The 25,272-nt window shown below is 54.5% G+C and overlaps 1 protein-coding gene across 1 annotated transcript in view; it reads left to right on the top strand.

Moving 5' to 3' along the window:
- LOC129827767 (protein diaphanous homolog 1-like) overlaps positions 1 to 25,272 on the top strand; it is a 177,541-nt gene that overhangs the window by 53,784 nt on the left and 98,485 nt on the right. The window contains exons 11-13 of the mRNA XM_055888929.1: positions 912 to 976; positions 3,017 to 3,196; positions 5,188 to 5,817. Coding sequence (XP_055744904.1) covers positions 912 to 976; positions 3,017 to 3,196; positions 5,188 to 5,817 — 875 coding nt within the window. The remainder of the gene's footprint in view (positions 1 to 911; positions 977 to 3,016; positions 3,197 to 5,187; positions 5,818 to 25,272) is intronic.

The raw sequence follows: 25,272 nt of genomic DNA, 5'->3' as shown, positions 1-25,272 counted from the left end.
TACACTAGTTGTTGTCGTCTCGGCTCATAGCTGCAGTCTACACTAGTTGTTGTCGTCTCGGCTCATAGCTGCAGTCTACACTAGTTGTCTCTCTCTGCAGGAGGCTCTAACTGCACTGCTTCTAAATGCGTGTACACACACCGGCGCTCGCTCTGGCCTCCTCTAATGCTACATTATTATTGGTGGAAAGCAGCCCAGTCCTGCCCTCATGTATTATTTAGGGATTTTCTTTGAATTCTGTAAACTGTGCACAGGTTTTAATTAGTCTTCTCTCTGTGTTAGAGGCTTGTCCTATTTAGTCCTGCTCTGATGACACGAACAACAACACAACTGCTGCCTCGCTAGGGTTTCTCCTCTTCTCTCCCATTGACTATTTTCTAGATCATTCTGTCTCCTTGCCTCTCTTACTTTTCTCACCTTTCTTTTCTTTACCTGTTACTTCTCCATTTCTCACTTTAATCTTTCTGGATTAGTTTCTCGCTCTGTCTCTCTCTCGCTCTGTCTCTCTCTCGCTCTGTCTCTCTCTCGCTCTGTCTCTCTCTCGCTCTGTCTCTCTCTCGCTCTGTCTCTCTCTCGCTCTGTCTCTCTCTCGCTCTGTCTCTCTCTCGCTCTGTCTCTCTCTCGCTCTGTCTCTCTCTCGCTCTGTCTCTCTCTCGCTCTGTCTCTCTCTCGCTCTGTCTCTCTCTCGCTCTGTCTCTCTCTCGCTCTGTCTCTCTCTCGCTCTCTCTCTCTCTCGCTCTGTCTCTCTCTCGCTCTGTCTCTCTCTCGCTCTGTCTCTCTCTCGCTCTGTCTCTCTCTCGCTCTGTCTCTCTCTCGCTCTGTCTGTCTCTCGCTCTGTCTCTCTCGCTCTGTCTGTCTCTCTCTTGGTCTGTCCTCTTCTCTTCCTCTCATCCCTCTCCGTCTCTCCACAGACAACATGGTGGACAAGACCAAGGTGGAGTCCAGTCAGGCCAAAGCCATAGAGTTGGAGAAGAAGGTGAAACGCACACACAGACAGACGATTGTAATGAGATTCTCCGTGCTCATCTCTCCCTGACACCCAACTAGCAGTCTAAATAAGAAAGAGACGAATGAGAGAATGAGTACACATGCCTTACGGCTTACTGATGGAGTACACACACACACACACACACACACACACACTAGTTGAGGGCTAAGTGCTGTGGTTGCGGGGGGGGGGGGGGGGGTTGCTACCATGGGGTTTTCCCCCCCATTATGAGTCTGACAGGATAATTGCAAACAGTGAGCTGAAACTATCCCCATCTCTCTCTCTCTTACACACACTCTGACATTCTGTCCCATTACATGAAAATTAACGTAAACATACCCATTCTCTGGATATGGACAATCACAATCAGTCTCTGCAACTGGCACACACACACACACACACACACACACACACACACACACACACACACACACACACACACACACACTGGTTGATATGATCATTTCTGGCAGGATGAGACTGTCATAAGGAGGAGAAAGTCTAGTGTCTGCAAGTTAAACACCAAACCAGCTGTGTGTGGGACCGTGTGTGTGTGTGTGTGTGTGTGGGACCGTGTGTGTGTGTGTGTGTGTGTGGGACCGTGTGTGTGTGTGTGGGACCGTGTGTGTGTGTGGGACCGTGTGTGTGTGTGTGTGTGTGTGTGGGACCGTGTGTGTGTGTGGGACCGTCTGTGTGTGTGTGGGACCGTGTGTGTGTGTGTGTGGGACCGTGTGTGTGTGTGTGGGCCGGTCTGTGTGTGTGTGGGCCCGTGTGTGTGTGTGTGGGACCGTGTGTGGGACCGTGTGTGTGTGTGTGGGACCGTGTGTGTGTGTGTGGGACCGTGTGTGTGTGTGTGTGTGGGACCGTGTGTGTGTGTGTGTGGGGGACCGTGTGTGTGTGTGTGTGTGTGTGGGACCGTGTGTGTGTGTGTGGGACCGTGTGTGTGTGTGGGACCGTGTGTGTGTGTGGGACCGTGTGGGACCGTGTGTGTGTGTGGGACCGTGTGTGTGTGTGTGTGTGTGTGGGACCGTGTGTGTGTGTGTGTGGGGGGGGGGACCGTGTGTGTGTGGGACCGTGTGTGTGTGGGACCGTGTGTGTGTGGGACTGTGTGTGTGTGTGTGGGGGAGCGTGTGTGTGTGTGTGTGTGTGTGGGACCGTGTGTGTGTGGGGGACCGTGTGTGGGACCGTGTTTGTGTGTTTGGGGGACCGTGTGTGTGTGTGTGTGTGTGTGGGGGGGACCCCGCGTGTGTGTCTGTGGGACCCCGCGTGTGTGTGTGTGGGACCGCGTATGTGTGTGGGACCGCGTGTGTTCTCTCCAGTGTAGCTGGACACTAAGCTGTGTGTGTTTTTAACCCTGTGTTCTCATCTTGTTCCATAACTGGATTCTGAGCCTAGTGTGCTTTTAACCCTTTATATACTGTTTCTATTTAACTCTTTGTCCTGATGTATGGAATAAGTACTTTAATTGCTTTTTTATTGAAGGGACAATTTTGCATATCCCAACTCCCCTAGAGACACCCTCAGAGAGTGGAGGCAGGGTCTGACTTTGTCAAAGGTGACCCTGGTGTAATTAGGGTGAAGGACCTTGCTGACAATGTGTTCTCTCCTGTAGCTGGATGCAGAGCTGACTGTGTGTGTTCTCTCCTGTAGCTGGATGCAGAGCTGACTGTGTGTGTTCTCTCCTGTAGCTGGATGCAGAGCTGACTGTGTGTGTTCTCTCCTGTAGCTGGATGCAGAGCTGACTGTGTGTGTTCTCTCCTGTAGCTGGATGCAGAGCTGACTGTGTGTGTTCTCTCCTGTAGCTGGATGCAGAGCTGACTGTGTGTGTTCTCTCCTGTAGCTGGATGCAGAGCTGACTGTGTGTGTTCTCTCCTGTAGCTGGATGCAGAGCTGACTGTGTGTGTTCTCTCCTGTAGCTGGAGGCAGAGCTGACTGTGTGTGTTCTCTCCTGTAGCTGGAGGCAGAGCTGACTGTGTGTTCTCTCCTGTAGCTGGATGCAGAGCTGACTGTGTGTGTTCTCTCCTGTAGCTGGATGCAGAGCTGACAGCACGTCATGAGCTGCAGGTAGAGCTGAAGAAAATGGAAGGAGACTATGAGCACAGAGTCCATGAGCTGGCTGCTGAAAAGGAGACTCTGGGATCTGAGAAGCAGGAGAGAGAGACTGAGAACCAGGGCCTAATGGGGCAGATCAACACACTCAATGAGGAGGTACACACTCACACAGAGAGAACCCTTCAGTCATTTAGCAGACACGCTTATCCAGAGACACTTAGTGCATTCATCTAAAGATGGCGATGTGAAAACCCAGAGCTCCAATTTGTGTTACTCTACCAATAAGAAGAGTAGAAAACTCCACTTGACCAATAAGAACAGAGTAGAAAACTCCCCTTGACCAATAGAAGTAAAGGGGACAGTAATAGGATGTCCAAGTAGCTCATAAGAAGTGGTCCACTCAGCTGACACAGAGAGAGATGGGAGGAGGAGAGGTGTACCTGTCCTGGTGCTAGTCCTGGTGCTAGTCCAGCTGGACCCTGCCTCATAGTGACACACTGAGCATGTACCATCTGAATCACACAGGCCAAAACAGTCTGCCCGCATCAGTGTGTGTGTCCGCTTAAGTATGTGTCTTATGGCTCCACACAGACCTTGGCAGGTCCTTTCCCCAACAGGCTGAGGCCAGCAGAATCATCTCATGGTCTCTCACGTCCAACTGGCTGTCCCCACGTCAACACACACACATCTAAACCCTCGTCCACAGATCATTCACTCCCTCCTCCATTTGAGACTCAGCCCTATCGAGAGAGTCTTCATATGTAGAACACACACACACTAGAAGTACAGAGAAGGAAGTCTTCTCTCATGGTGTATTAGCATAATCTTTCAGGCTTGAAATCTTCTCTGTTGAAATATCTATTTTTCTCACTCTCTTCCTCTACCAATCCTGTCTCTATCTCAATTTAAATTAAATTCAATAGACTATTGATGAGGCAAGTTATATTACTTACTTTGTTTTTATATGAATAATTTAACAATGGTGGGACCAACAGTGATAATAATAGTAGTAGTTGAAATGTGATTACCATTAACAACAACTACTCTCTCCCCATCTCTCTCTCGCTCTCTCCCCGTCTCTCCCCATCTCTCTCCCCGTCTCTCCCCATCTCTCTCCCCGTCTCTCCCCATCTCTCTCCCCGTCTCTCCCCATCTCTCTCCCCGTCTCTCCCCATCTCTCTCCCCGTCTCTCCCCATCTCTCTCCCCGTCTCTCCCCATCTCTCTCCCCGTCTCTCCCCATCTCTCTCCCCGTCTCTCCCCATCTCTCTCCCCGTCTCTCCCCATCTCTCTCCCCGTCTCTCCCCATCTCTCTCCCCGTCTCTCCCCATCTCTCTCCCCGTCTCTCCCCATCTCTCTCCCCGTCTCTCCCCATCTCTCTCCCCGTCTCTCCCCATCTCTCTCCCCGTCTCTCCCCATCTCTCTCCCCGTCTCTCCCCATCTCTCTCTCGCTCTCTCTCTCTCGCTCCCTCTCCCCCCTCGCTCGCTCCCCTCCCCCCCCGCTCGCTCCCTCTCCCCCCCCGCTCGCTCCCTCTCCCCCCCCGCTCGCTCCCTCTCCCCCCCCGCTCGCTCCCTCTCCCCCCCCGCTCGCTCCCTCTCCCCCCCCGCTCGCTCCCTCTCCCCCCCCGCTCGCTCCCTCTCCCCCCTCGCTCGCTCCCTCTCCCCCCTCGCTCGCTCCCTCTCCCCCCTCGCTCGCTCCCTCTCCCCCCTCGCTCGCTCCCTCTCCCCCCTCGCTCGCTCCCTCTCCCCCCTCGCTCGCTCCCTCTCCCCCCTCGCTCGCTCCCTCTCCCCCCTCGCTCGCTCCCTCTCCCCCCTCGCTCGCTCCCTCTCCCCCCTCGCTCGCTCCCTCTCCCCCCTCGCTCGCTCCCTCTCCCCCCTCGCTCGCTCCCTCTCCCCCCTCGCTCGCTCCCTCTCTCCCCGTCGCTCGCTCGCTCTCTCCCCGTCGCTCGCTCGCTCTCTCCCCGTCGCTCGCTCGCTCTCTCCCCGTCGCTCGCTCGCTCTCTCTCTCTCTCTCCCCGTCGCTCGCTCGCTCTCTCTCTCTCTCTCCCCGTCGCTCGCTCGCTCTCTCTCTCTCTCTCTCTCTCCCCTTCGCTCGCTCGCTCTCTCTCTCTCTCTCTCTCTCCCCGTCGCTCTCTCTCTCTCTCTCTAGATAGAGAAGCTCAATAAGGATCTGGAGGAGGCCAAGGCTAGAGTGGTCATCGTCCATGTCCCAAGTAGTCCTGCTCCTCCTCTACCAGGCCAAGGTGGTCTCTCACTTCCCCTCCCGGGACAAACCGGCATGCCCCCTCCCCCTCCACCCCTACCCGGCCAAGCAGGCCTCCCTCCTCCCCTCCTGGGTATGCCCGCTCCCCCACCGCCCCCGCCCTTACCAGGTATCCCCGGCCCCCCGCCACCCCCTCCTCTCCCTGGGATGGCCGGTATGCCCCCGCCACCCCCTCCTCTCCCTGGGATGGCAGGTATGCCCCCGCCACCCCCTCCTCTCCCTGGGATGGCCGGTATGCCCCCGCCACCCCCTCCTCTCCCTGGGATGGCTGGTATGCCCCCGCCACCCCCTCCTCTCCCTGGGATGGCCGGTATGCCCCCGCCACCCCCTCCTCTCCCTGGGATGGCTGGTATGCCCCCGCCACCCCCTCCTCCACCGGGGATGGCCGGTATGCCCCCGCCACCTCCTGGAATGGGGGGCTGGGGCGCCTCTGTGCCACCCCCTCTGCCCTTCGGCCTGGCACCCAAGAAGGAGTACAAGCCTGAGGTGCAGCTGAAGAGAGCCAACTGGAGCAAGGTGAGGATGGGAGTGTGTGGGTGTGCATAGATGGTGAGAACATGAGCCAAGATGTGAATGTCAGTCTCTCTTCTAAAACTGCACTTAAAGTTGGTAGGAGTGTGTGTGTGTGTGTATGTGTGTGTGTGTGTGTGTTCTGTCCTTTATTAGTGTGCCTAATCAGAGTCTGGAATAACAACTGCAAAGCTCTTGACCGTGTGTGTGTGTGTGTGAATACTAAGACCGTGACCCTATGTGAGTGTGTATGACTGTGTGTGAATGTCTGCCTCTGTTCTTTCAAGAGTGTGTGTGTGGACTGGAGTGTCTCTGTTCCATGTCCTCCTCTCTCTCATCTGCGATGGTTAAAACATCAAACCGGCCCCGTCTCTCTTTAGCCTAAAGCTACTGTTTAATAGCTTCAGCGGAGTTCATCTGTGTTTAGTCTCTCCCTCCCTCTCTCTCGCTCTTTCTCCCTCGCTCTCCCCAAATCTCTGTTCTCTTTGTTCGTTCTGCGGGTTGGTGAGAGCTCTTTGACGAGGATGTCACAGAAATTGCTTTTTTAATAAGGTTGCTTCTTTTAACTGCTGGTGAAAGATAATTAAATAGCTTCTAGAAAGAACAGCTTTCTTTTGTCATTTAAATTAGCATTTTATTTCTCCAGCCCCTGTATCACATTCTTTCCCCCTTCCTCACCCCCACATCCACTCCCGGAAGCATCTTGGGTAATGAAAGGGTCACATATGTGAAGTTTCTCTCTCTCTCTGAGTTGAATGGCTGTGATTAAATCATTGGTCACATACAAATGGTTAGCAGATGTTGATGCGAGTGTAGCGAAATGCTTGTGTTTCTAGTTCCAACCGTACAGTAATATCTAACAAGTAATCTAACAATTTCACAACAACTACTTAAGAAACACAAATCTAAGGGATGGAATACGAATATGTACATATAAATATATGGCTAGATGAACTGAGGATGGATCAACAACATTGTAGTTACTCCACAATACTAACCTAATTGACTTAGTGAAAAGAAGGAAGCCTGTACAGAATATAATTATTCCATAATTTGCATCCTGTTTGCAACAAGGCACTAAAATAATAGTGGCAAAAATGGAAAAGCGTTTCACTTTTTATCCTGACTAAAAAGTCATGTTTGGGACAAATCCAATACAACACGTTACTGAGTACCACCATATTTTCAAGGATATTCTAGTGGCTGCATCATGTTATGGGTATGCTTGTAATTGGTAAGGACTGGGGAGTTTTTCAGGATAAAAAGAAACCGAATGGAGCAAAAAACAGGCAAAATCCTAGAGGAAATTTCCCACCAGACACTGGGAGATAAATTCACTTTTCAGCAGGACAATAACCCAAAACATTATCTATACTGGAGTTGCTTACCAATAAGTTATTACATATTTAAGTTTATTTTTTATTTTTATTATTATAATTTTATTTTTATGCCCTTTTCTCCCCAATTTTCGTGGTATCCAATCGCTAGTAATTACTATCTTGTCTCATCGCTACAACTCCCGTATGGGCTCGGGAGAGACGAAGGTCGAAAGCCATGCGTCCTCCGAGGCACAACCCAACCAAGCCGCACTGCTTCTTTTAACACAGCGTGCCTCCAACCCGGAAGCCAGCCACACCAATGTGTCGGAGGAAACACCGTGCACCTGGCCCCCCTGGTTAGCGCGCACTGCGCCCAGCGCGCCACAGGAGTCGCTGGAGCGCGATGAGACAAGGAAATCCCTACCGGCCAAACCCTCCCTATCCCGGACGACGCTAGCCCAATTGTGCGTCGCCCCACGGACCTCCTGGTCGCGGCCGGCTGCGACAGAGCCTGGGGGCGAACCCAGAGACTCTGGTGGCGCAGTTAGCACTGCGATGCAGTGCCCTAGACCACTGCGCCACCCGGGAGGCCACACATATTTAAGTTTTGATTCAAATCTGCTTGAAAACCTACGGCAAGACCTGATGGTTGTCGAGCAATGATCAACAACCATTTTGACAAATGTTACACAATCCAGGTGTGGAAAGCTCTTAGATATTTACCCAGAAGACTAACAGCTGTAATCCCTAAGAAAGGTGCTTCTACAAAGCATTGACCCAGGGGCGTGAATACTTATGTAAATTCGATTTCTATATTTCATTTTCAATACATTTAGTACCTTTCTAAAAACATGTTTTCACTTTGTCATTCTGGGTTATTGTGAGTAGATGGGTGAGAGAACATTTATTCAATCCATTTTGAATGCAGGCTGTATCACAGCAAATTGTGGAACAAGTTAAGGGGTATGAATACTTTCTGTAGGCACTGTAGGTTGACCTCTCACCTCTACCCATCACTCCAATACTGCTCAAGGTCAATAACAACAATCTCACAAATGACCCCCCATCACACCCCTCATCCCTCGCTTCTGGGGCACTGCAGCAGCGCCATCTGCACTTCCCTTCTCCTCTTCCTGTCCCTCGTTACTCGGCCCAGTGAAACAATGCCACCGTCAGCCCACTCTGGTCCCTGACCCTTTTCCTTCTCTGCTGTCCACACACACACACACACACACACACACACCGCTTGGTGCTGCAGGCAGGGTGGCAAGGTGATGACCTCACGGGTGCGTTGGCTGAGCTCAGCGCTGATGGCATGCCAGGCGCCCTCAGGCTGCACACGTCTCCTGGCCGGCCTCCCTGATCTTTCTCTCTATTTTTTCTCTGTCTCTCTGTCTCTCTCGCCAGAGTCTCTCTCTCGTCCGGCGTCTCTCTCGGTCTCTCTTCATAGCTTGTTTGTTTTCTCTGTCTCGTTCTTGTTCTCTATTTTCTCTCTCTATGTCTTTCTGTCTGTGTCTCATTTCAGTTCAAGGGGCTTTATTGGCATGTGAAACATATGTTAACATTGCCAAAGCAAGTGAGGTAGATGATATACAAAAGTGAAATAAACAATAAAAATCTAAAAGCTGGTTCTCTCTCTCTCGCTCTCTCGCTGGTTCTCTCTCTCTCGCTCTGTCTCGCTGGTTCTCTCTCTTTCGCTCTGTCTCGCTGGTTCTCTCTCTTTCGCTCTGTCTCGCTGGTTCTCTCTCTCTCTCGCTCTGTCTCGCTGGTTCTCTCTCTCTCTCTCTCGCTCTGTCTCGCTGGTTCTCTCTCTCTCTCTCTCTCTCGCTCTGTCTCGCTGGTTCTCTCTCTCTCTCTCTCTCTCTCTCTGTCTCGCTGGTTCTCTCTCTCTCTCTCTCGCTCTGTCTCGCTGGTTCTCTCTCTCTCTCGCTCTGTCTCGCTGGTTCTCTCTCTCTCTCTCGCTCTGTCTCGCTGGTTCTCTCTCTCTCTCTCGCTCTGTCTCGCTGGTTCTCTCTCTCTCTCTCGCTCTGTCTCGCTGGTTCTCTCTCTCTCTCGCTCTGTCTCGCTGGTTCTCTCTCTCTCTCGCTCTGTCTCGCTGGTTCTCTCTCGCTCTGTCTCGCTGGTTCTCTCTCGCTCTGTCTAGCTGGTTCTCTCTCGCTCTGTCTCGCTGGTTCTCTCTCGCTCTGTCTCGCTGGTTCTCTCTCGCTCTGTCTCGCTGGTTCTCTCTCTCTCTCGCTCTGTCTCGCTGGTTCTCTCTCTCTCTCGCTCTGTCTCGCTGGTTCTCTCTCTCTCTCGCTCTGTCTCGCTGGTTCTCTCTCTCTCTCGCTCTGTCTCGCTGGTTCTCTCTCTCTCTCGCTCTGTCTCGCTGGTTCTCTCTCTCGCTCTGTCTCGCTGGTTCTCGCTCTGTCTCGCTGGTTCTCGCTGGTTCTCGCTCTGTCTCGCTGGTTCTCTCTCTCTCTCGCTCTGTCTCGCTGGTTCTCTCTCGCTCTGTCTCGCTGGTTCTCTCTCGCTCTGTCTCGCTGGTTCTCTCTCGCTCTGTCTCGCTGGTTCTCTCTCGCTCTGTCCCGCTGGTTCTCTCTCGCTCTGTCTCGCTGGTTCTCTCTCGCTCTGTCTCGCTGGTTCTCTCTCGCTCTGTCTCGCTGGTTCTCTCTCGCTCTGTCTCGCTGGTTCTCTCTCGCTCTGTCTCGCTGGTTCTCTCTCGCTCTGTCTCGCTGGTTCTCTCTCGCTCTGTCTCGCTGGTTCTCTCTCGCTCTGACTCGCTGGTTCTCTCTCGCTCTGTCTCGCTGGTTCTCTCTCGCTCTGTCTCGCTGGTTCTCTCTCGCTCTGTCTCGCTGGTTCTCTCTCGCTCTGTCTCGCTGGTTCTCTCTCGCTCTGTCTCGCTGGTTCTCTCTCGCTCTGTCTCGCTGGTTCTCTCTCGCTCTGTCTCGCTGGTTCTCTCTCGCTCTGTCTCGCTGGTTCTCTCTCGCTCTGTCTCGCTGGTTCTCTCTCGCTCTGTCTCGCTGGTTCTCTCTCGCTCTGTCTCGCTGGTTCTCTCTCGCTCTGTCTCGCTGGTTCTCTCTCGCTCTGTCTCGCTGGTTCTCTCTCGCTCTGTCTCGCTGGTTCTCTCTCGCTCTGTCTCGCTGGTTCTCTCTCGCTCTGTCTCGCTGGTTCTCTCTCGCTCTGTCTCGCTGGTTCTCTCTCGCTCTGTCTCGCTGGTTCTCTCTCGCTCTGTCTCGCTGGTTCTCTCTCGCTCTGTCTCGCTGGTTCTCTCTCGCTCTGTCTCGCTGGTTCTCTCTCGCTCTGTCTCGCTGGTTCTCTCTCGCTCTGTCTCGCTGGTTCTCTCTCGCTCTGTCTCGCTGGTTCTCTCTCGCTCTGTCTCGCTGGTTCTCTCTCGCTCTGTCTCGCTGGTTCTCTCTCGCTCTGTCTCGCTGGTTCTCTCTCGCTCTGTCTCGCTGGTTCTCTCTCTCGCTCTGTCTCGCTGGTTCTCTCTCTCGCTCTGTCTCGCTGGTTCTCTCTCTCGCTCTGTCTCGCTGGTTCTCTCTCTCGCTCTGTCTCGCTGGTTCTCTCTCTCGCTCTGTCTCGCTGGTTCTCTCTCTCGCTCTGTCTCGCTGGTTCTCTCTCGCTCTGTCTCGCTGGTTCTCTCTCGCTCTGTCTCGCTGGTTCTCTCTCGCTCTGTCTCGCTGGTTCTCTCTCGCTCTGTCTCGCTGGTTCTCTCTCGCTCTGTCTCGCTGGTTCTCTCTCGCTCTGTCTCGCTGGTTCTCTCTCGCTCTGTCTCGCTGGTTCTCTCTCGCTCTGTCTCGCTGGTTCTCTCTCGCTCTGTCTCGCTGGTTCTCTCTCGCTCTGTCTCGCTGGTTCTCTCTCGCTCTGTCTCGCTGGTTCTCTCTCGCTCTGTCTCGCTGGTTCTCTCTCGCTCTGTCTCGCTGGTTCTCTCTCGCTCTGTCTCGCTGGTTCTCTCTCGCTCTGTCTCGCTGGTTCTCTCTCGCTCTGTCTCGCTGGTTCTCTCTCGCTCTGTCTCGCTGGTTCTCTCTCGCTCTGTCTCGCTGGTTCTCTCTCGCTCTGTCTCGCTGGTTCGCTCTGTCTCGCTGGTTCGCTCTGTCTCGCTGGTTCTCTCTCTCTGGTTCGCTCTCTCTGGTTCTCTCTCTCTGGTTCGCTCTCTCTGGTTCTCTCTCTCTGGTTCTCTCTCTCTGGTTCTCTCTGTCTCGCTGGTTCTCTCTCTCTGGTTCTCTCTGTCTCGCTGGTTCTCTCTCTCTGGTTCTCTCTGTCTCGCTGGTTCTCTCTCTCTGGTTCTCTCTGTCTCGCTGGTTCTCTCTCTCTGGTTCTCTCTGTCTCGCTGGTTCTCTCTCTCTCGCTCTGTCTCGCTGGTTCTCTCTCTCTCGCTCTGTCTCGCTGGTTCTCTCTCTCTCGCTCTGTCTCGCTGGTTCTCTCTCTCTCGCTCTGTCTCGCTGGTTCTCTCTCTCTCGCTCTGTCTCGCTGGTTCTCTCTCTCTCGCTCTGTCTCGCTGGTTCTCTCTCTCTCGCTCTGTCTCGCTGGTTCTCTCTCTCTCGCTCTGTCTCGCTGGTTCTCTCTCTCTCGCTCTGTCTCGCTGGTTCTCTCTCTCTCGCTCTGTCTCGCTGGTTCTCTCTCTCTCGCTCTGTCTCGCTGGTTCTCTCTCTCTCGCTCTGTCTCGCTGGTTCTCTCTCTCTCGCTCTGTCTCGCTGGTTCTCTCTCTCTCGCTCTGTCTCGCTGGTTCTCTCTCTCTCGCTCTGTCTCGCTGGTTCTCTCTCTCTCGCTCTGTCTCGCTGGTTCTCTCTCTCTCGCTCTGTCTCGCTGGTTCTCTCTCTCTCGCTCTGTCTCGCTGGTTCTCTCTCTCTCGCTCTGTCTCGCTGGTTCTCTCTCTCTCGCTCTGTCTCGCTGGTTCTCTCTCTCTCGCTCTGTCTCGCTGGTTCTCTCTCTCTCGCTCTGTCTCGCTGGTTCTCTCTCTCTCGCTCTGTCTCGCTGGTTCTCTCTCTCTCGCTCTGTCTCGCTGGTTCTCTCTCTCTCGCTCTGTCTCGCTGGTTCTCTCTCTCTCGCTCTGTCTCGCTGGTTCTCTCTCTCTCGCTCTGTCTCGCTGGTTCTCTCTCTCTCGCTCTGTCTCGCTGGTTCTCTCTCTCTCGCTCTGTCTCGCTGGTTCTCTCTCTCTCGCTCTGTCTCGCTGGTTCTCTCTCTCTCGCTCTGTCTCGCTGGTTCTCTCTCTCTCGCTCTGTCTCGCTGGTTCTCTCTCTCTCGCTCTGTCTCGCTGGTTCTCTCTCTCTCGCTCTGTCTCGCTGGTTCTCTCTCTCTCGCTCTGTCTCGCTGGTTCTCTCTCTCTCGCTCTGTCTCGCTGGTTCTCTCTCTCTCGCTCTGTCTCGCTGGTTCTCTCTCTCTCGCTCTGTCTCGCTGGTTCTCTCTCTCTCGCTCTGTCTCGCTGGTTCTCTCTCTCTCGCTCTGTCTCGCTGGTTCTCTCTCTCTCGCTCTGTCTCGCTGGTTCTCTCTCTCTCGCTCTGTCTCGCTGGTTCACTCTCTCTCGCTCTGTCTCGCTGGTTCTCTCTCTCTCGCTCTGTCTCGCTGGTTCTCTCTCGCTCTCGCTCTGTCTCGCTGGTTCTCTCTCTCTCTCGCTCTGTCTCGCTGGTTCTCTCTCTCTCTCGCTCTGTCTCGCTGGTTCTCTCTCTCTCTCGCTCTGTCTCGCTGGTTCTCTCTCTCTCTCGCTCTGTCTCGCTGGTTCTCTCTCTCTCTCGCTCTGTCTCGCTGGTTCTCTCTCTCTCTCGCTCTGTCTCGCTGGTTCTCTCTCTCTCTCTCGCTCTGTCTCGCTGGTTCTCTCTCTCTCTGTCTCGCTGGTTCTCTCTCTCTCTGTCTCGCTGGTTCTCTCTCTCTCTGTCTCGCTGGTTCTCTCTCTCTCTGTCTCGCTGGTTCTCTCTCTCTCGCTGGTTCTCTCTCTCTCGCTGGTTCTCTCTCTCTCGCTCTGTCTCGCTGGTTCTCTCTCTCTCTGTCTCGCTGGTTCTCTCTCTCTCTGTCTCGCTGGTTCTCTCTCTCTCTGTCTCGCTGGTTCTCTCTCTCTCTGTCTCGCTGGTTCTCTCTCTCTCGCTGGTTCTCTCTCTCTCGCTGGTTCTCTCTCTCTCGCTGATTCTCTCTCTCTCGCTCTGTCTCGCTGGTTCTCTCTCGCTCTGTCTCGCTGGTTCTCTCTCGCTCTGTCTCGCTGGTTCTCTCTCGCTCTGTCTCGCTGGTTCTCTCTCGCTCTGTCTCGCTGGTTCTCTCTCGCTCTGTCTCGCTGGTTCTCTCTCGCTCTGTCTCGCTGGTTCTCTCTCGCTCTGTCTCGCTGGTTCTCTCTCGCTCTGTCTCGCTGGTTCTCTCTCGCTCTGTCTCGCTGGTTCTCTCTCGCTCTGTCTCGCTGGTTCTCTCTCGCTCTGTCTCGCTGGTTCTCTCTCGCTCTGTCTCGCTGGTTCTCTCTCGCTCTGTCTCGCTGGTTCTCTCTCGCTCTGTCTCGCTGGTTCTCTCTCGCTCTGTCTCGCTGGTTCTCTCTCGCTCTGTCTCGCTGGTTCTCTCTCGCTCTGTCTCGCTGGTTCTCTCTCGCTCTGTCTCGCTGGTTCTCTCTCGCTCTGTCTCGCTGGTTCTCTCTCGCTCTGTCTCGCTGGTTCTCTCTCGCTCTGTCTCGCTGGTTCTCTCTCGCTCTGTCTCGCTGGTTCTCTCTCGCTCTGTCTCGCTGGTTCTCTCTCGCTCTGTCTCGCTGGTTCTCTCTCGCTCTGTCTCGCTGGTTCTCTCTCGCTCTGTCTCGCTGGTTCTCTCTCGCTCTGTCTCGCTGGTTCTCTCTCGCTCTGTCTCGCTGGTTCTCTCTCGCTCTGTCTCGCTGGTTCTCTCTCGCTCTGTCTCGCTGGTTCTCTCTCGCTCTGTCTCGCTGGTTCTCTCTCTGTCTCCCTGGTTCTCTCTCTGTCTCGCTGGTTCTCTCTCTCTCTCGCTCTGTCTCGCTGGTTCTCTCTCGCTCTGTCTCGCTGGTTCTCTCTCGCTCTGTCTCGCTGGTTCTCTCTCGCTCTGTCTCGCTGGTTCTCTCTCTCTCTCGCTCTGTCTCGCTGGTTCTCTCTCTCTCTCGCTGGTTCTCTCTCTCTCTCGCTCTGTCTCGCTGGTTCTCTCTCTCTCTCGCTCTGTCTCGCTGGTTCTCTCTCTCTCTCGCTCTGTCTCGCTGGTTCTCTCTCGCTCTGTCTCGCTGGTTCTCTCTCTCTCTCTCTCGCTGGTTCTCTCTCTCTCTCTCTCGCTGGTTCTCTCTCTCTCTGTCTCGCTGGTTCTCTCTCTCTCTCGCTCTGTCTCGCTGGTTCTCTCTCGCTCTGTCTCGCTGGTTCTCTCTCGCTCTGTCTCGCTGGTTCTCTCTCGCTCTGTCTCGCTGGTTCTCTGTCTCGCTGGTTCTCTCTCTCTCTCGCTCTGTCTCGCTGGTTCTCTCTCTCTCTCGCTCTGTCTCGCTGGTTCTCTCTCTCGCTCTGTCTCGCTGGTTCTCTCTCTCTCTCGCTCTGTCTCGCTGGTTCTCTCTCTCTCTCGCTCTGTCTCGCTGGTTCTCTCTCTCTTGCTCTGTCTCGCTGGTTCTCTCTCTCTCTCGCTCTGTCTTGCTGGTTCTCTCTCTCTCTCTCTCGCTGGTTCTCTCTCTCAATTCAATTCAATTCAATTTGCTTTATTGGCATGACGTAACAATGTACATATTGCCAAAGCTTATTTACAATATAAAAATGAGAATCAAAATGGTCAACGGGACAACAGTAACAACAATAACTAAGTGTCAAAATAACCATACATTCAACAATAACAATAAACATACAGTAGAGTACATGTGCAGGTTGATTGGTCTGTCAGACACTGTCCCTCAACTTATGGCAGGCAGCAATGTAGTGCGCTGCCAACCCACAGCTCTCTGCGTCCTCCCCCAACAGGACGGGTAGCCTATCCTCATCAGAGAGGTCTTTGAAACCTTGAATAAGAGTTTCAAATTTGGGGAAATGACACTCTCTAATTGTTTTATATTTTTGACATTTTGTCAGGAAATGCAGCTCCGTCTCAAGTTCTGCTGTTGTGCAGTGGTTGCACAGCCTTTCCTCTACAGGGAGCCAGGTTTTCCTGTGTTTACCCTTCTCAATGGCAAGGCTGTGCTCACTGAGCCTGTACTTTGTCAAGGTTTTTCTAAGGTTTTGATCAGTAACCATAGTCAAATAGTTAGCCATGGTGTACTGTCGATTTAGGGCCAGATAGCACTGCATTTTGCTCTGTGCTTGTGCTTGTGTTTCCCAATAAGCAATGTAGTTTTGTTTTGACTGTGTTGTAATTTGGTTTATTCTGATTGATTGGATGTTCTGGTCCTGAGGCTTCAGTGTGTTAGTAGAACAGGTTTGTGAACTCAGCCCCAGGACCAGCTGGATGAGGGGACTCTTTTCTTTGCTCAGCTCTTGGTATTGCAGGGCTTGGTAGTGATATGAGAGGGGGTCACTGTATTTTAGATGTTTCCAAAACTTAATTGCTCTTTTTTGAGTTTTTATTATTAGTGGATATTTGCCTAATTCTGCCCTGCATGCATTGTTTGTAGTTTTCCTCTGGACATGTAGGAGAATCTTACAGAACTCTGCATGCAGGGTTTCAATGGGATGTTTGTCCCATTTGATGAAATCTTGTTTTGCAAGTGGACCCCACACCTCGCTGCCATAAAGTGCAATTGGTTCAATGACATATTCAATTAGTTTTAGCCAGATTTTAATAGGTATTTCAATTTGAATTTGCTTTTTAATTGCGTAGAATGCCCTGCGTGCTTTCTCTCTCAGTTCATTCACTGCCTCATTAAGGTGTCCAGTTGAGCTTATTTTTAAACCTAAGTAATTGTAGTGTGTGCAGTACTCTATATATTTTGTACCAATTGAGAACTTTGGTCTAATTCCCTGAGATCTGGATCTTCTCTGGAAAATCATTATTTTAGTCTTTTTGGGGTTTACTGCCAGGGCCCAGGTCTGGCAGTACTGCTCTAGCAGATCCAGGCTCTGCTGTAGGCCATGTGCTGTGGGTGACAACAGGCATAGGTCATCTGCGAAGAGTAGGCATTTAACCTCTGAATTATGGAGACTAACACCAGGGGCTGAGGATTTATCTAGAATAGTGGCCAATTCGTTGATGTAAATATTGAAGAGTGCAGGGCTCAGATTACAACCCTGACGAAGGCCCCGCCCCTGGTTAAAGAATTCTGTTCTTTTCTTGCCAATTTTAATGCTGCACGTATTGCCAGTATACAGTATATCTCTCTCTCTCTCGCTGGTTCTCTCTCTCTCGCTGGTTCTCTCTCTCTCGCTCTGTCTCGCTGGTTCTCTCTCGCTCTGTCTCGCTGGTTCTCTCTCTCTCTCGCTCTGTCTCGCTGGTTCTCTCTCTCTCTCGCTGGTTCTCTCTCTCTCTCGCTCTGTCTCGCTGGTTCTCTCTCTCTCTCGCTCTGTCTCGCTGGTTCTCTCTCTCTCTCGCTCTGTCTCGCTGGTTCTCTCTCGCTCTGTCTCGCTGGTTCTCTCTCTCTCTCTCTCGCTGGTTCTCTCTCTCTCTCTCTCGCTGGTTCTCTCTCTCTCTGTCTCGCTGGTTCTCTCTCTCTCTCGCTCTGTCTCGCTGGTTCTCTCTCGCTCTGTCTCGCTGGTTCTCTCTCGCTCTGTCTCGCTGGTTCTCTCTCGCTCTGTCTCGCTGGTTCTCTCTCGCTCTGTCTCGCTGGTTCTCTGTCTCGCTGGTTCTCTCTCTCTCTCGCTCTGTCTCGCTGGTTCTCTCTCTCTCTCGCTCTGTCTCGCTGGTTCTCTCTCTCTCTCGCTCTGTCTCGCTGGTTCTCTCTCTCTCTCGCTCTGTCTCGCTGGTTCTCTCTCTCTCTCGCTCTGTCTCGCTGGTTCTCTCTCTCTCTCGCTCTGTCTCGCTGGTTCTCTCTCTCTCTCGCTCTGTCTCGCTGGTTCTCTCTCTCTCTCGCTCTGTCTCGCTGGTTCTCTCTCTCTCTCGCTCTGTCTCGCTGGTTCTCTCTCTCTCTCGCTCTGTCTCGCTGGTTCTCTCTCTCTCTCGCTCTGTCTCGCTGGTTCTCTCTCTCTCTCGCTCTGTCTCGCTGGTTCTCTCTCTCTCTCGCTCTGTCTCGCTGGTTCTCTCTCTCTCTCGCTCTGTCTCGCTGGTTCTCTCTCTCTCTCGCTCTGTCTCGCTGGTTCTCTCTCTCTCTCGCTCTGTCTCGCTGGTTCTCTCTCTCTCTCGCTCTGTCTCGCTGGTTCTCTCTCTCTCTCGCTCTGTCTCGCTGGTTCTCTCTCTCTCTCGCTCTGTCTCGCTGGTTCTCTCTCTCTCTCGCTCTGTCTCGCTGGTTCTCTCTCTCTCTCGCTCTGTCTCGCTGGTTCTCTCTCTCTCTCGCTCTGTCTCGCTGGTTCTCTCTCGCTCTGTCTCGCTGGTTCTCTCTCGCTCTGTCTCGCTGGTTCTCTCTCGCTCTGTCTCGCTGGTTCTCTCTCTCTCTCGCTCTGTCTCGCTGGTTCTCTCTCTCTCTCGCTCTGTCTCGCTGGTTCTCTCTCTCTCTCGCTCTGTCTCGCTGGTTCTCTCTCTCTCTCGCTCTGTCTCGCTGGTTCTCTCTCTCTCTCGCTCTGTCTCGCTGGTTCTCTCTCTCTCTCGCTCTGTCTCGCTGGTTCTCTCTCGCTCTCGCTCTGTCTCGCTGGTTCTCTCTCTCTCTCGCTCTGTCTCGCTGGTTCTCTCTCTCTCTCTCGCTCTGTCTCGCTGGTTCTCTCTCTCTCTCGCTCTGTCTCGCTGGTTCTCTCTCTCTCTCGCTCTGTCTCGCTGGTTCTCTCTCTCTCTCGCTCTGTCTCGCTGGTTCTCTCTCTCTCTCGCTCTGTCTCGCTGGTTCTCTCTCTCTCTCGCTCTGTCTCGCTGGTTCTCTCTCTCTCTCGCTCTGTCTCTCTCTCTCTCTCTCTCTCGCTCTGTCTCTCTCTCTCTCGCTCTGTCTCTCTCTCTCTCGCTCTGTCTCGCTCTGTCTCTCTCTCTCTCGCTCTGTCTCGCTGGTTCTCTCTCTCTCTCGCTCTGTCTCGCTGGTTCTCTCTCTCTCTCGCTCTGTCTCGCTGGTTCTCTCTCTCTCTCGCTCTGTCTCGCTGGTTCTCTCTCGCTCTCTCTCGCTCTGTCTCGCTGGTTCTCTCTCGCTCTCTCTCGCTCTGTCTCGCTGGTTCTCTCTCGCTCTGTCTCGCTGGTTCTCTCTCGCTCTCTCTCGCTCTGTCTCGCTGGTTCTCTCTCGCTCTCTCTCGCTCTGTCTCGCTGGTTCTCTCTCGCTCTGTCTCGCTGGTTCTCTCTCTCTCTCGCTCTGTCTCGCTGGTTCTCTCTCTCTCTCGCTCTGTCTCGCTGGTTCTCTCTCTCTCTCGCTCTGTCTCGCTGGTTCTCTCTCTCTCGCTCTGTCTCGCTGGTTCTCTCTCTCTCTCGCTCTGTCTCGCTGGTTCTCTCTCTCTCTCGCTCTGTCTCGCTGGTTCTCTCTCTCTCTCGCTCTGTCTCGCTGGTTCTCTCTCTCTCTCGCTCTGTCTCGCTGGTTCTCTCTCTCTCTCGCTCTGTCTCGCTGGTTCTCTCTCTCTCTCGCTCTGTCTCGCTGGTTCTCTCTCTCTCTCGCTCTGTCTCGCTGGTTCTCTCTCTCTCTCGCTCTGTCTCGCTGGTTCTCTCTCTCTCTCGCTCTGTCTCGCTGGTTCTCTCTCTCTCTCGCTCTGTCTCGCTGGTTCTCTCTCTCTCTCGCTCTGTCTCGCTGGTTCTCTCTCGCTCTGTCTCGCTGGTTCTCTCTCGCTCTGTCTCGCTGGTTCTCTCTCGCTCTGTCTCGCTGGTTCTCTCTCGCTCTGTCTCGCTGGTTCTCTCTCGCTCTGTCTCGCTGGTTCTCTCTCGCTCTGTCTCGCTGGTTCTCTCTCGCTCTGTCTCGCTGGTTCTCTCTCTCTCTCGCTCTGTCTCGCTGGTTCTCTCTCTCTCTCGCTCTGTCTCGCTGGTTCTCTCTCTCTCTCGCTCTGTCTCGCTGGTTCTCTCTCGCTCTGTCTCGCTGGTTCTCTCTCGCTCTGTCTCGCTGGTTCTCTCTCGCTCTGTCTCGCTGGTTCTCTCTCGCTCTGTCTCGCTGGTTCTCTCTCGCTCTGTCTCGCTGGTTCTCTCTCGCTCTGTCTCGCTGGTTCTCTCTCGCTCTGTCTCGCTGGTTCTCTCTCTCTCTCGCTCTGTCTCGCTGGTTCTCTCTCTCTCTCGCTCTGTCTCGCTGGTTCTCTCTCTCTCTCGCTCTGTCTCGCTGGTTCTCTCTCTCTCTCGCTCTGTCTCGCTGGTTCTCTCTCTCTCTCGCTCTGTCTCGCTGGTTCTCTCTCTCTCTCGCTCTGTCTCGCTGGTTCTCTCTCTCTCTCGCTCTGTCTCGCTGGTGCTCTCTCTCTCTCGCTCTGTCTCGCTGGTGCTCTCTCTCTCTCGCTCTGTCTCGCTGGTTCTCTCTCTCTCTCGCTCTGTCTCGCTGGTTCTCTCTCTCTCTCGCTCTGTCTCGCTGGTTCTCTCTCTCTCTCGCTCTGTCTCGCTGGTTCTCTCTCTCTCTCGCTCTGTCTCGCTGGTTCTCTCTCTCTCTCGCTCTGTCTCGCTGGTTCTCTCTCTCTCTCGCTCTGTCTCGCTGGTTCTCTCTCTCTCTCGCTCTGTCTCGCTGGTTCTCTCTCTCTCTCGCTCTGTCTCGCTGGTTCGCTCTCTCTCTCGCTCTGTCTCGCTGGTTCTCTCTCTCTCTCGCTCTGTCTCGCTGGTTCTCGCTCTGTCTCGCTGGTTCTCTCTCTCTCTCTCGCTCTGTCTCGCTGGTTCTCTCTCTCGCTCTGTCTCTCTCTCTCTCGCTCTGTCTCGCTGGTTCTCTCTCTCTCTCTCGCTCTGTCTCGCTGGTTCTCTCTCTCTCTCGCTCTGTCTCGCTGGTTCTCTCTCTCGCTCTGTCTCGCTGGTTCTCTCTCGCTGGTTCTCTCTCTCGCTCTGTCTCGCTGGTTCTCTCTCTCTCTCGCTCTGTCTCGCTGGTTCTCGCTCTGTCTCGCTGGTTCTCTCTCTCTCTCGCTCTGTCTCGCTGGTTCTCTCTCTCGCTCTGTCTCTCTCTCTCTCGCTCTGTCTCGCTGGTTCTCTCTCTCTCTCTCGCTCTGTCTCGCTGGTTCTCTCTCTCTCTCGCTCTGTCTCGCTGGTTCTCTCTCTCGCTCTGTCTCGCTGGTTCTCTCTCGCTGGTTCTCTCTCTCGCTCTCTCTCGCTGGTTCTCTCTCTCTCTCGCTCTGTCTCGCTGGTTCTCTCTCTCTCTCGCTCTGTCTCGCTGGTTCTCTCTCTCTCTCGCTCTGTCTCTCTCTCTCTCGCTCTGTCTCGCTGGTTCTCTCTCTCTCTCGCTCTGTCTCGCTGGTTCTCTCTCTCTCTCGCTCTGTCTCGCTGGTTCTCTCTCTCTCTCGCTCTGTCTCGCTGGTTCTCTCTCTCTCTCGCTCTGTCTCGCTGGTTCTCTCTCTCTCTCGCTCTGTCTCGCTGGTTCTCTCTCTCTCTCTCGCTCTGTCTCGCTGGTTCTCTCTCTCTCTCTCGCTCTGTCTCGCTGGTTCTCTCTCTCTCTCGCTCTGTCTCGCTGGTTCTCTCTCTCTCTCGCTCTGTCTCGCTGGTTCTCTCTCTCTCTCGCTCTGTCTCGCTGGTTCTCTCTCTCTCTCTCGCTCTGTCTCGCTGGTTTTCTCTCTCTCTCGCTCTGTCTCGCTGGTTCTCTCTCTCTCTCGCTCTGTCTCGCTGGTTCTCTCTCTCTCTCGCTCTCTCTCGCTGGTTCTCTCTCTCTTGCTGGTTCTGTCTCTCTCGCTCTGTCTCGCTGGTTCTCTCTCTCTCGCTCTGTCTCGCTGGTTCTCTCTCTCTCGCTCTGTCTCGCTGGTTCTCTCTCTCTCGCTCTGTCTCGCTGGTTCTCTCTCTCTCGCTCTGTCTCGCTGGTTCTCTCTCTCTCGCTCTGTCTCGCTGGTTCTCTCTCTCTCGCTCTGTCTCGCTGGTTCTCTCTCTCTCGCTCTGTCTCGCTGGTTCTCTCTCTCTCGCTCTGTCTCGCTGGTTCTCTCTCTCTCGCTCTGTCTCGCTGGTTCTCTCTCTCTCGCTCTGTCTCGCTGGTTCTCTCTCTCTCGCTCTGTCTCGCTGGTTCTCTCTCTCTCGCTCTGTCTCGCTGGTTCTCTCTCTCTCGCTCTGTCTCGCTGGTTCTCTCTCTCTCGCTCTGTCTCGCTGGTTCTCTCTCTCTCGCTCTGTCTCGCTGGTTCTCTCTCTCTCGCTCTGTCTCGCTGGTTCTCTCTCTCTCGCTCTGTCTCGCTGGTTCTCTCTCTCTCGCTCTGTCTCGCTGGTTCTCTCTCTCTCGCTCTGTCTCGCTGGTTCTCTCTCTCTCGCTCTGTCTCGCTGGTTCTCTCTCGCTCTGTCTCGCTGGTTCTCTCTCTCTCGCTCTGTCTCGCTGGTTCTCTCTCTCTCGCTCTGTCTCGCTGGTTCTCTCTCTCTCGCTCTGTCTCGCTGGTTTTCGCTCTCTCGCTCTGTCTCGCTGGTTTTCGCTCTCTCGCTCTGTCTCGCTGGTTCTCGCTCTCTCGCTCTGTCTCGCTGGTTCTCTCTCTCTCGCTCTGTCTCGCTGGTTCTCTCTCTCTCGCTCTGTCTCGCTGGTTCTCTCTCTCTCGCTCTGTCTCGCTGGTTCTCTCTCTCTCGCTCTGTCTCGCTGGTTCTCTCTCTCTCGCTCTGTCTCGCTGGTTCTCTCTCTCTCGCTCTGTCTCGCTGGTTCTCTCTCTCTCGCTCTGTCTCGCTGGTTCTCGCTCTCTCGCTCTGTCTCGCTGGTTCTCGCTCTCTCGCTCTGTCTCGCTGGTTCTCGCTCTCTCGCTCTGTCTCGCTGGTTCTCGCTCTCTCGCTCTGTCTCGCTGGTTCTCGCTCTCTCGCTCTGTCTCGCTGGTTCTCGCTCTCTCGCTCTGTCTCGCTGGTTCTCGCTCTCTCGCTCTGTCTCGCTGGTTCTCGCTCTCTCGCTCTGTCTCGCTGGTTCTCGCTCTCTCGCTCTGTCTCGCTGGTTCTCGCTCTCTCGCTCTGTCTCGCTGGTTCTCGCTCTCTCGCTCTGTCTCGCTGGTTCTCGCTCTCTCGCTCTGTCTCGCTGGTTCTCGCTCTCTCGCTCTGTCTCGCTGGTTCTCGCTCTCTCGCTCTGTCTCGCTGGTTCTCGCTCTCTCGCTCTGTCTCGCTGGTTCTCGCTCTCTCGCTCTGTCTCGCTGGTTCTCGCTCTCTCGCTCTGTCTCGCTGGTTCTCGCTCTCTCGCTCTGTCTCGCTGGTTCTCGCTCTCTCGCTCTGTCTCGCTGGTTCTCGCTCTCTCGCTCTGTCTCGCTGGTTCTCGCTCTCTCGCTCTGTCTCGCTGGTTCTCGCTCTCTCGCTCTGTCTCGCTGGTTCTCGCTCTCTCGCTCTGTCTCGCTGGTTCTCGCTCTCTCGCTCTGTCTCGCTGGTTCTCGCTCTCTCGCTCTGTCTCGCTGGTTCTCGCTCTCTCGCTCTGTCTCGCTGGTTCTCGCTCTCTCGCTCTGTCTCGCTGGTTCTCGCTCTCTCGCTCTGTCTCGCTGGTTCTCGCTCTCTCGCTCTGTCTCGCTGGTTCTCGCTCTCTCGCTCTGTCTCGCTGGTTCTCGCTCTGTCTCGCTGGTTCTCGCTCTCTCGCTCTGTCTCGCTGGTTCTCGCTCTCTCGCTCTGTCTCGCTGGTTCTCGCTCTCTCGCTCTGTCTCGCTGGTTCTCGCTCTGTCTCGCTCTGTCTCGCTGGTTCTCGCTCTGTCTCGCTGGTTCTCGCTCTCTCGCTCTGTCTCGCTGGTTCTCGCTCTCTCGCTCTGTCTCGCTGGTTCTCGCTCTCTCGCTCTGTCTCGCTGGTTCTCGCTCTCTCGCTCTGTCTCGCTGGTTCTCGCTCTCTCGCTCTGTCTCGCTGGTTCTCGCTCTCTCGCTCTGTCTCGCTGGTTTTCGCTCTCTCGCTCTGTCTCGCTGGTTTTCGCTCTCTCGCTCTGTCTCGCTGGTTTTCGCTCTCTCGCTCTGTCTCGCTGGTTTTCGCTCTCTCGCTCTGTCTCGCTGGTTTTCGCTCTCTCGCTCTGTCTCGCTGGTTTTCGCTCTCTCGCTCTGTCTCGCTGGTTTTCGCTCTCTCGCTCTGTCTCGCTGGTTTTCGCTCTCTCGCTCTGTCTCGCTGGTTTTCGCTCTCTCGCTCTGTCTCGCTGGTTTTCGCTCTCTCGCTCTGTCTCGCTGGTTTTCGCTCTCTCGCTCTGTCTCGCTGGTTTTCGCTCTCTCGCTCTGTCTCGCTGGTTTTCGCTCTCTCGCTCTGTCTCGCTGGTTTTCGCTCTCTCGCTCTGTCTCGCTGGTTTTCGCTCTCTCGCTCTGTCTCGCTGGTTTTCGCTCTCTCGCTCTGTCTCGCTGGTTTTCGCTCTCTCGCTCTGTCTCGCTGGTTTTCGCTCTCTCGCTCTGTCTCGCTGGTTTTCGCTCTCTCGCTCTGTCTCGCTGGTTTTCGCTCTCTCGCTCTGTCTCGCTGGTTTTCGCTCTCTCGCTCTGTCTCGCTGGTTTTCGCTCTCTCGCTCTGTCTCGCTGGTTTTCGCTCTCTCGCTCTGTCTCGCTGGTTCTCGCTCTCTCGCTCTGTCTCGCTGGTTCTCGCTCTCTCGCTCTGTCTCGCTGGTTCTCGCTCTCTCGCTCTGTCTCGCTGGTTCTCGCTCTCTCGCTCTGTCTCGCTGGTTCTCGCTCTCTCGCTCTGTCTCGCTGGTTCTCGCTCTGTCTCGCTCTGTCTCGCTGGTTCTCGCTCTGTCTCGCTGGTTCTCGCTCTCTCGCTCTGTCTCGCTGGTTCTCGCTCTCTCGCTCTGTCTCGCTGGTTCTCGCTCTCTCGCTCTGTCTCGCTGGTTCTCGCTCTCTCGCTCTGTCTCGCTGGTTCTCGCTCTCTCGCTCTGTCTCGCTGGTTTTCGCTCTCTCGCTCTGTCTCGCTGGTTTTCGCTCTCTCGCTCTGTCTCGCTGGTTTTCGCTCTCTCGCTCTGTCTCGCTGGTTTTCGCTCTCTCGCTCTGTCTCGCTGGTTTTCGCTCTCTCGCTCTGTCTCGCTGGTTTTCGCTCTCTCGCTCTGTCTCGCTGGTTTTCGCTCTCTCGCTCTGTCTCGCTGGTTTTCGCTCTCTCGCTCTGTCTCGCTGGTTTTCGCTCTCTCGCTCTGTCTCGCTGGTTTTCGCTCTCTCGCTCTGTCTCGCTGGTTTTCGCTCTCTCGCTCTGTCTCGCTGGTTTTCGCTCTCTCGCTCTGTCTCGCTGGTTTTCGCTCTCTCGCTCTGTCTCGCTGGTTTTCGCTCTCTCGCTCTGTCTCGCTGGTTTTCGCTCTCTCGCTCTGTCTCGCTGGTTTTCGCTCTCTCGCTCTGTCTCGCTGGTTTTCGCTCTCTCGCTCTGTCTCGCTGGTTTTCGCTCTCTCGCTCTGTCTCGCTGGTTTTCGCTCTCTCGCTCTGTCTCGCTGGTTTTCGCTCTCTCGCTCTGTCTCGCTGGTTTTCGCTCTCTCGCTCTGTCTCGCTGGTTTTCGCTCTCTCGCTCTGTCTCGCTGGTTTTCGCTCTCTCGCTCTGTCTCGCTGGTTTTCGCTCTCTCGCTCTGTCTCGCTGGTTTTCGCTCTCTCGCTCTGTCTCGCTGGTTTTCGCTCTCTCGCTCTGTCTCGCTGGTTCTCGCTCTCTCGCTCTGTCTCGCTGGTTCTCGCTCTCTCGCTCTGTCTCGCTGGTTCTCGCTCTCTCGCTCTGTCTCGCTGGTTCTCGCTCTCTCGCTCTGTCTCGCTGGTTCTCGCTCTCTCGCTCTGTCTCGCTGGTTTTCGCTCTCTCGCTCTGTCTCGCTGGTTTTCGCTCTCTCGCTCTGTCTCGCTGGTTTTCGCGCTCTCGCTCTGTCTCGCTGGTTCTCGCTCTCAGAAGGCAGTTTATTATGAGGTGGTGATTGTTGGAAGAGAGAGAGAAGAAAATGAGCAATGTAGCTAGAAAAATGAGAGGAGGATGAAGGGGGAGAGGAGGAGAGGATAAAGGGGGGGAGGGAGACGAGGAGGATAAAGGGGGGAATGGAATCCTCGCTCTCTCTCTGAAGGAGAATGAGGAGGAGGGAAATGACTAGCTTGCTCCTCTCCTCCTCCGTTTGTCTCTCCATCCTCTCTTTCAGCGTCCTCGTCTTCCTGCTCTTGTCTGTCCTTCTCTCCTCCTTCTCCGTGTCTCTCTCCATCCTCTCTTTCAGTGTGCTGGTCCTCCTGCTCTTTC

This window comes from Salvelinus fontinalis, chromosome 29, assembly GCF_029448725.1.
Source record: "Salvelinus fontinalis isolate EN_2023a chromosome 29, ASM2944872v1, whole genome shotgun sequence".
Classification (NCBI taxonomy): Eukaryota; Metazoa; Chordata; class Actinopteri; order Salmoniformes; family Salmonidae; genus Salvelinus; species Salvelinus fontinalis.
This window is presented reverse-complemented; position numbering and strand designations above follow the sequence as displayed.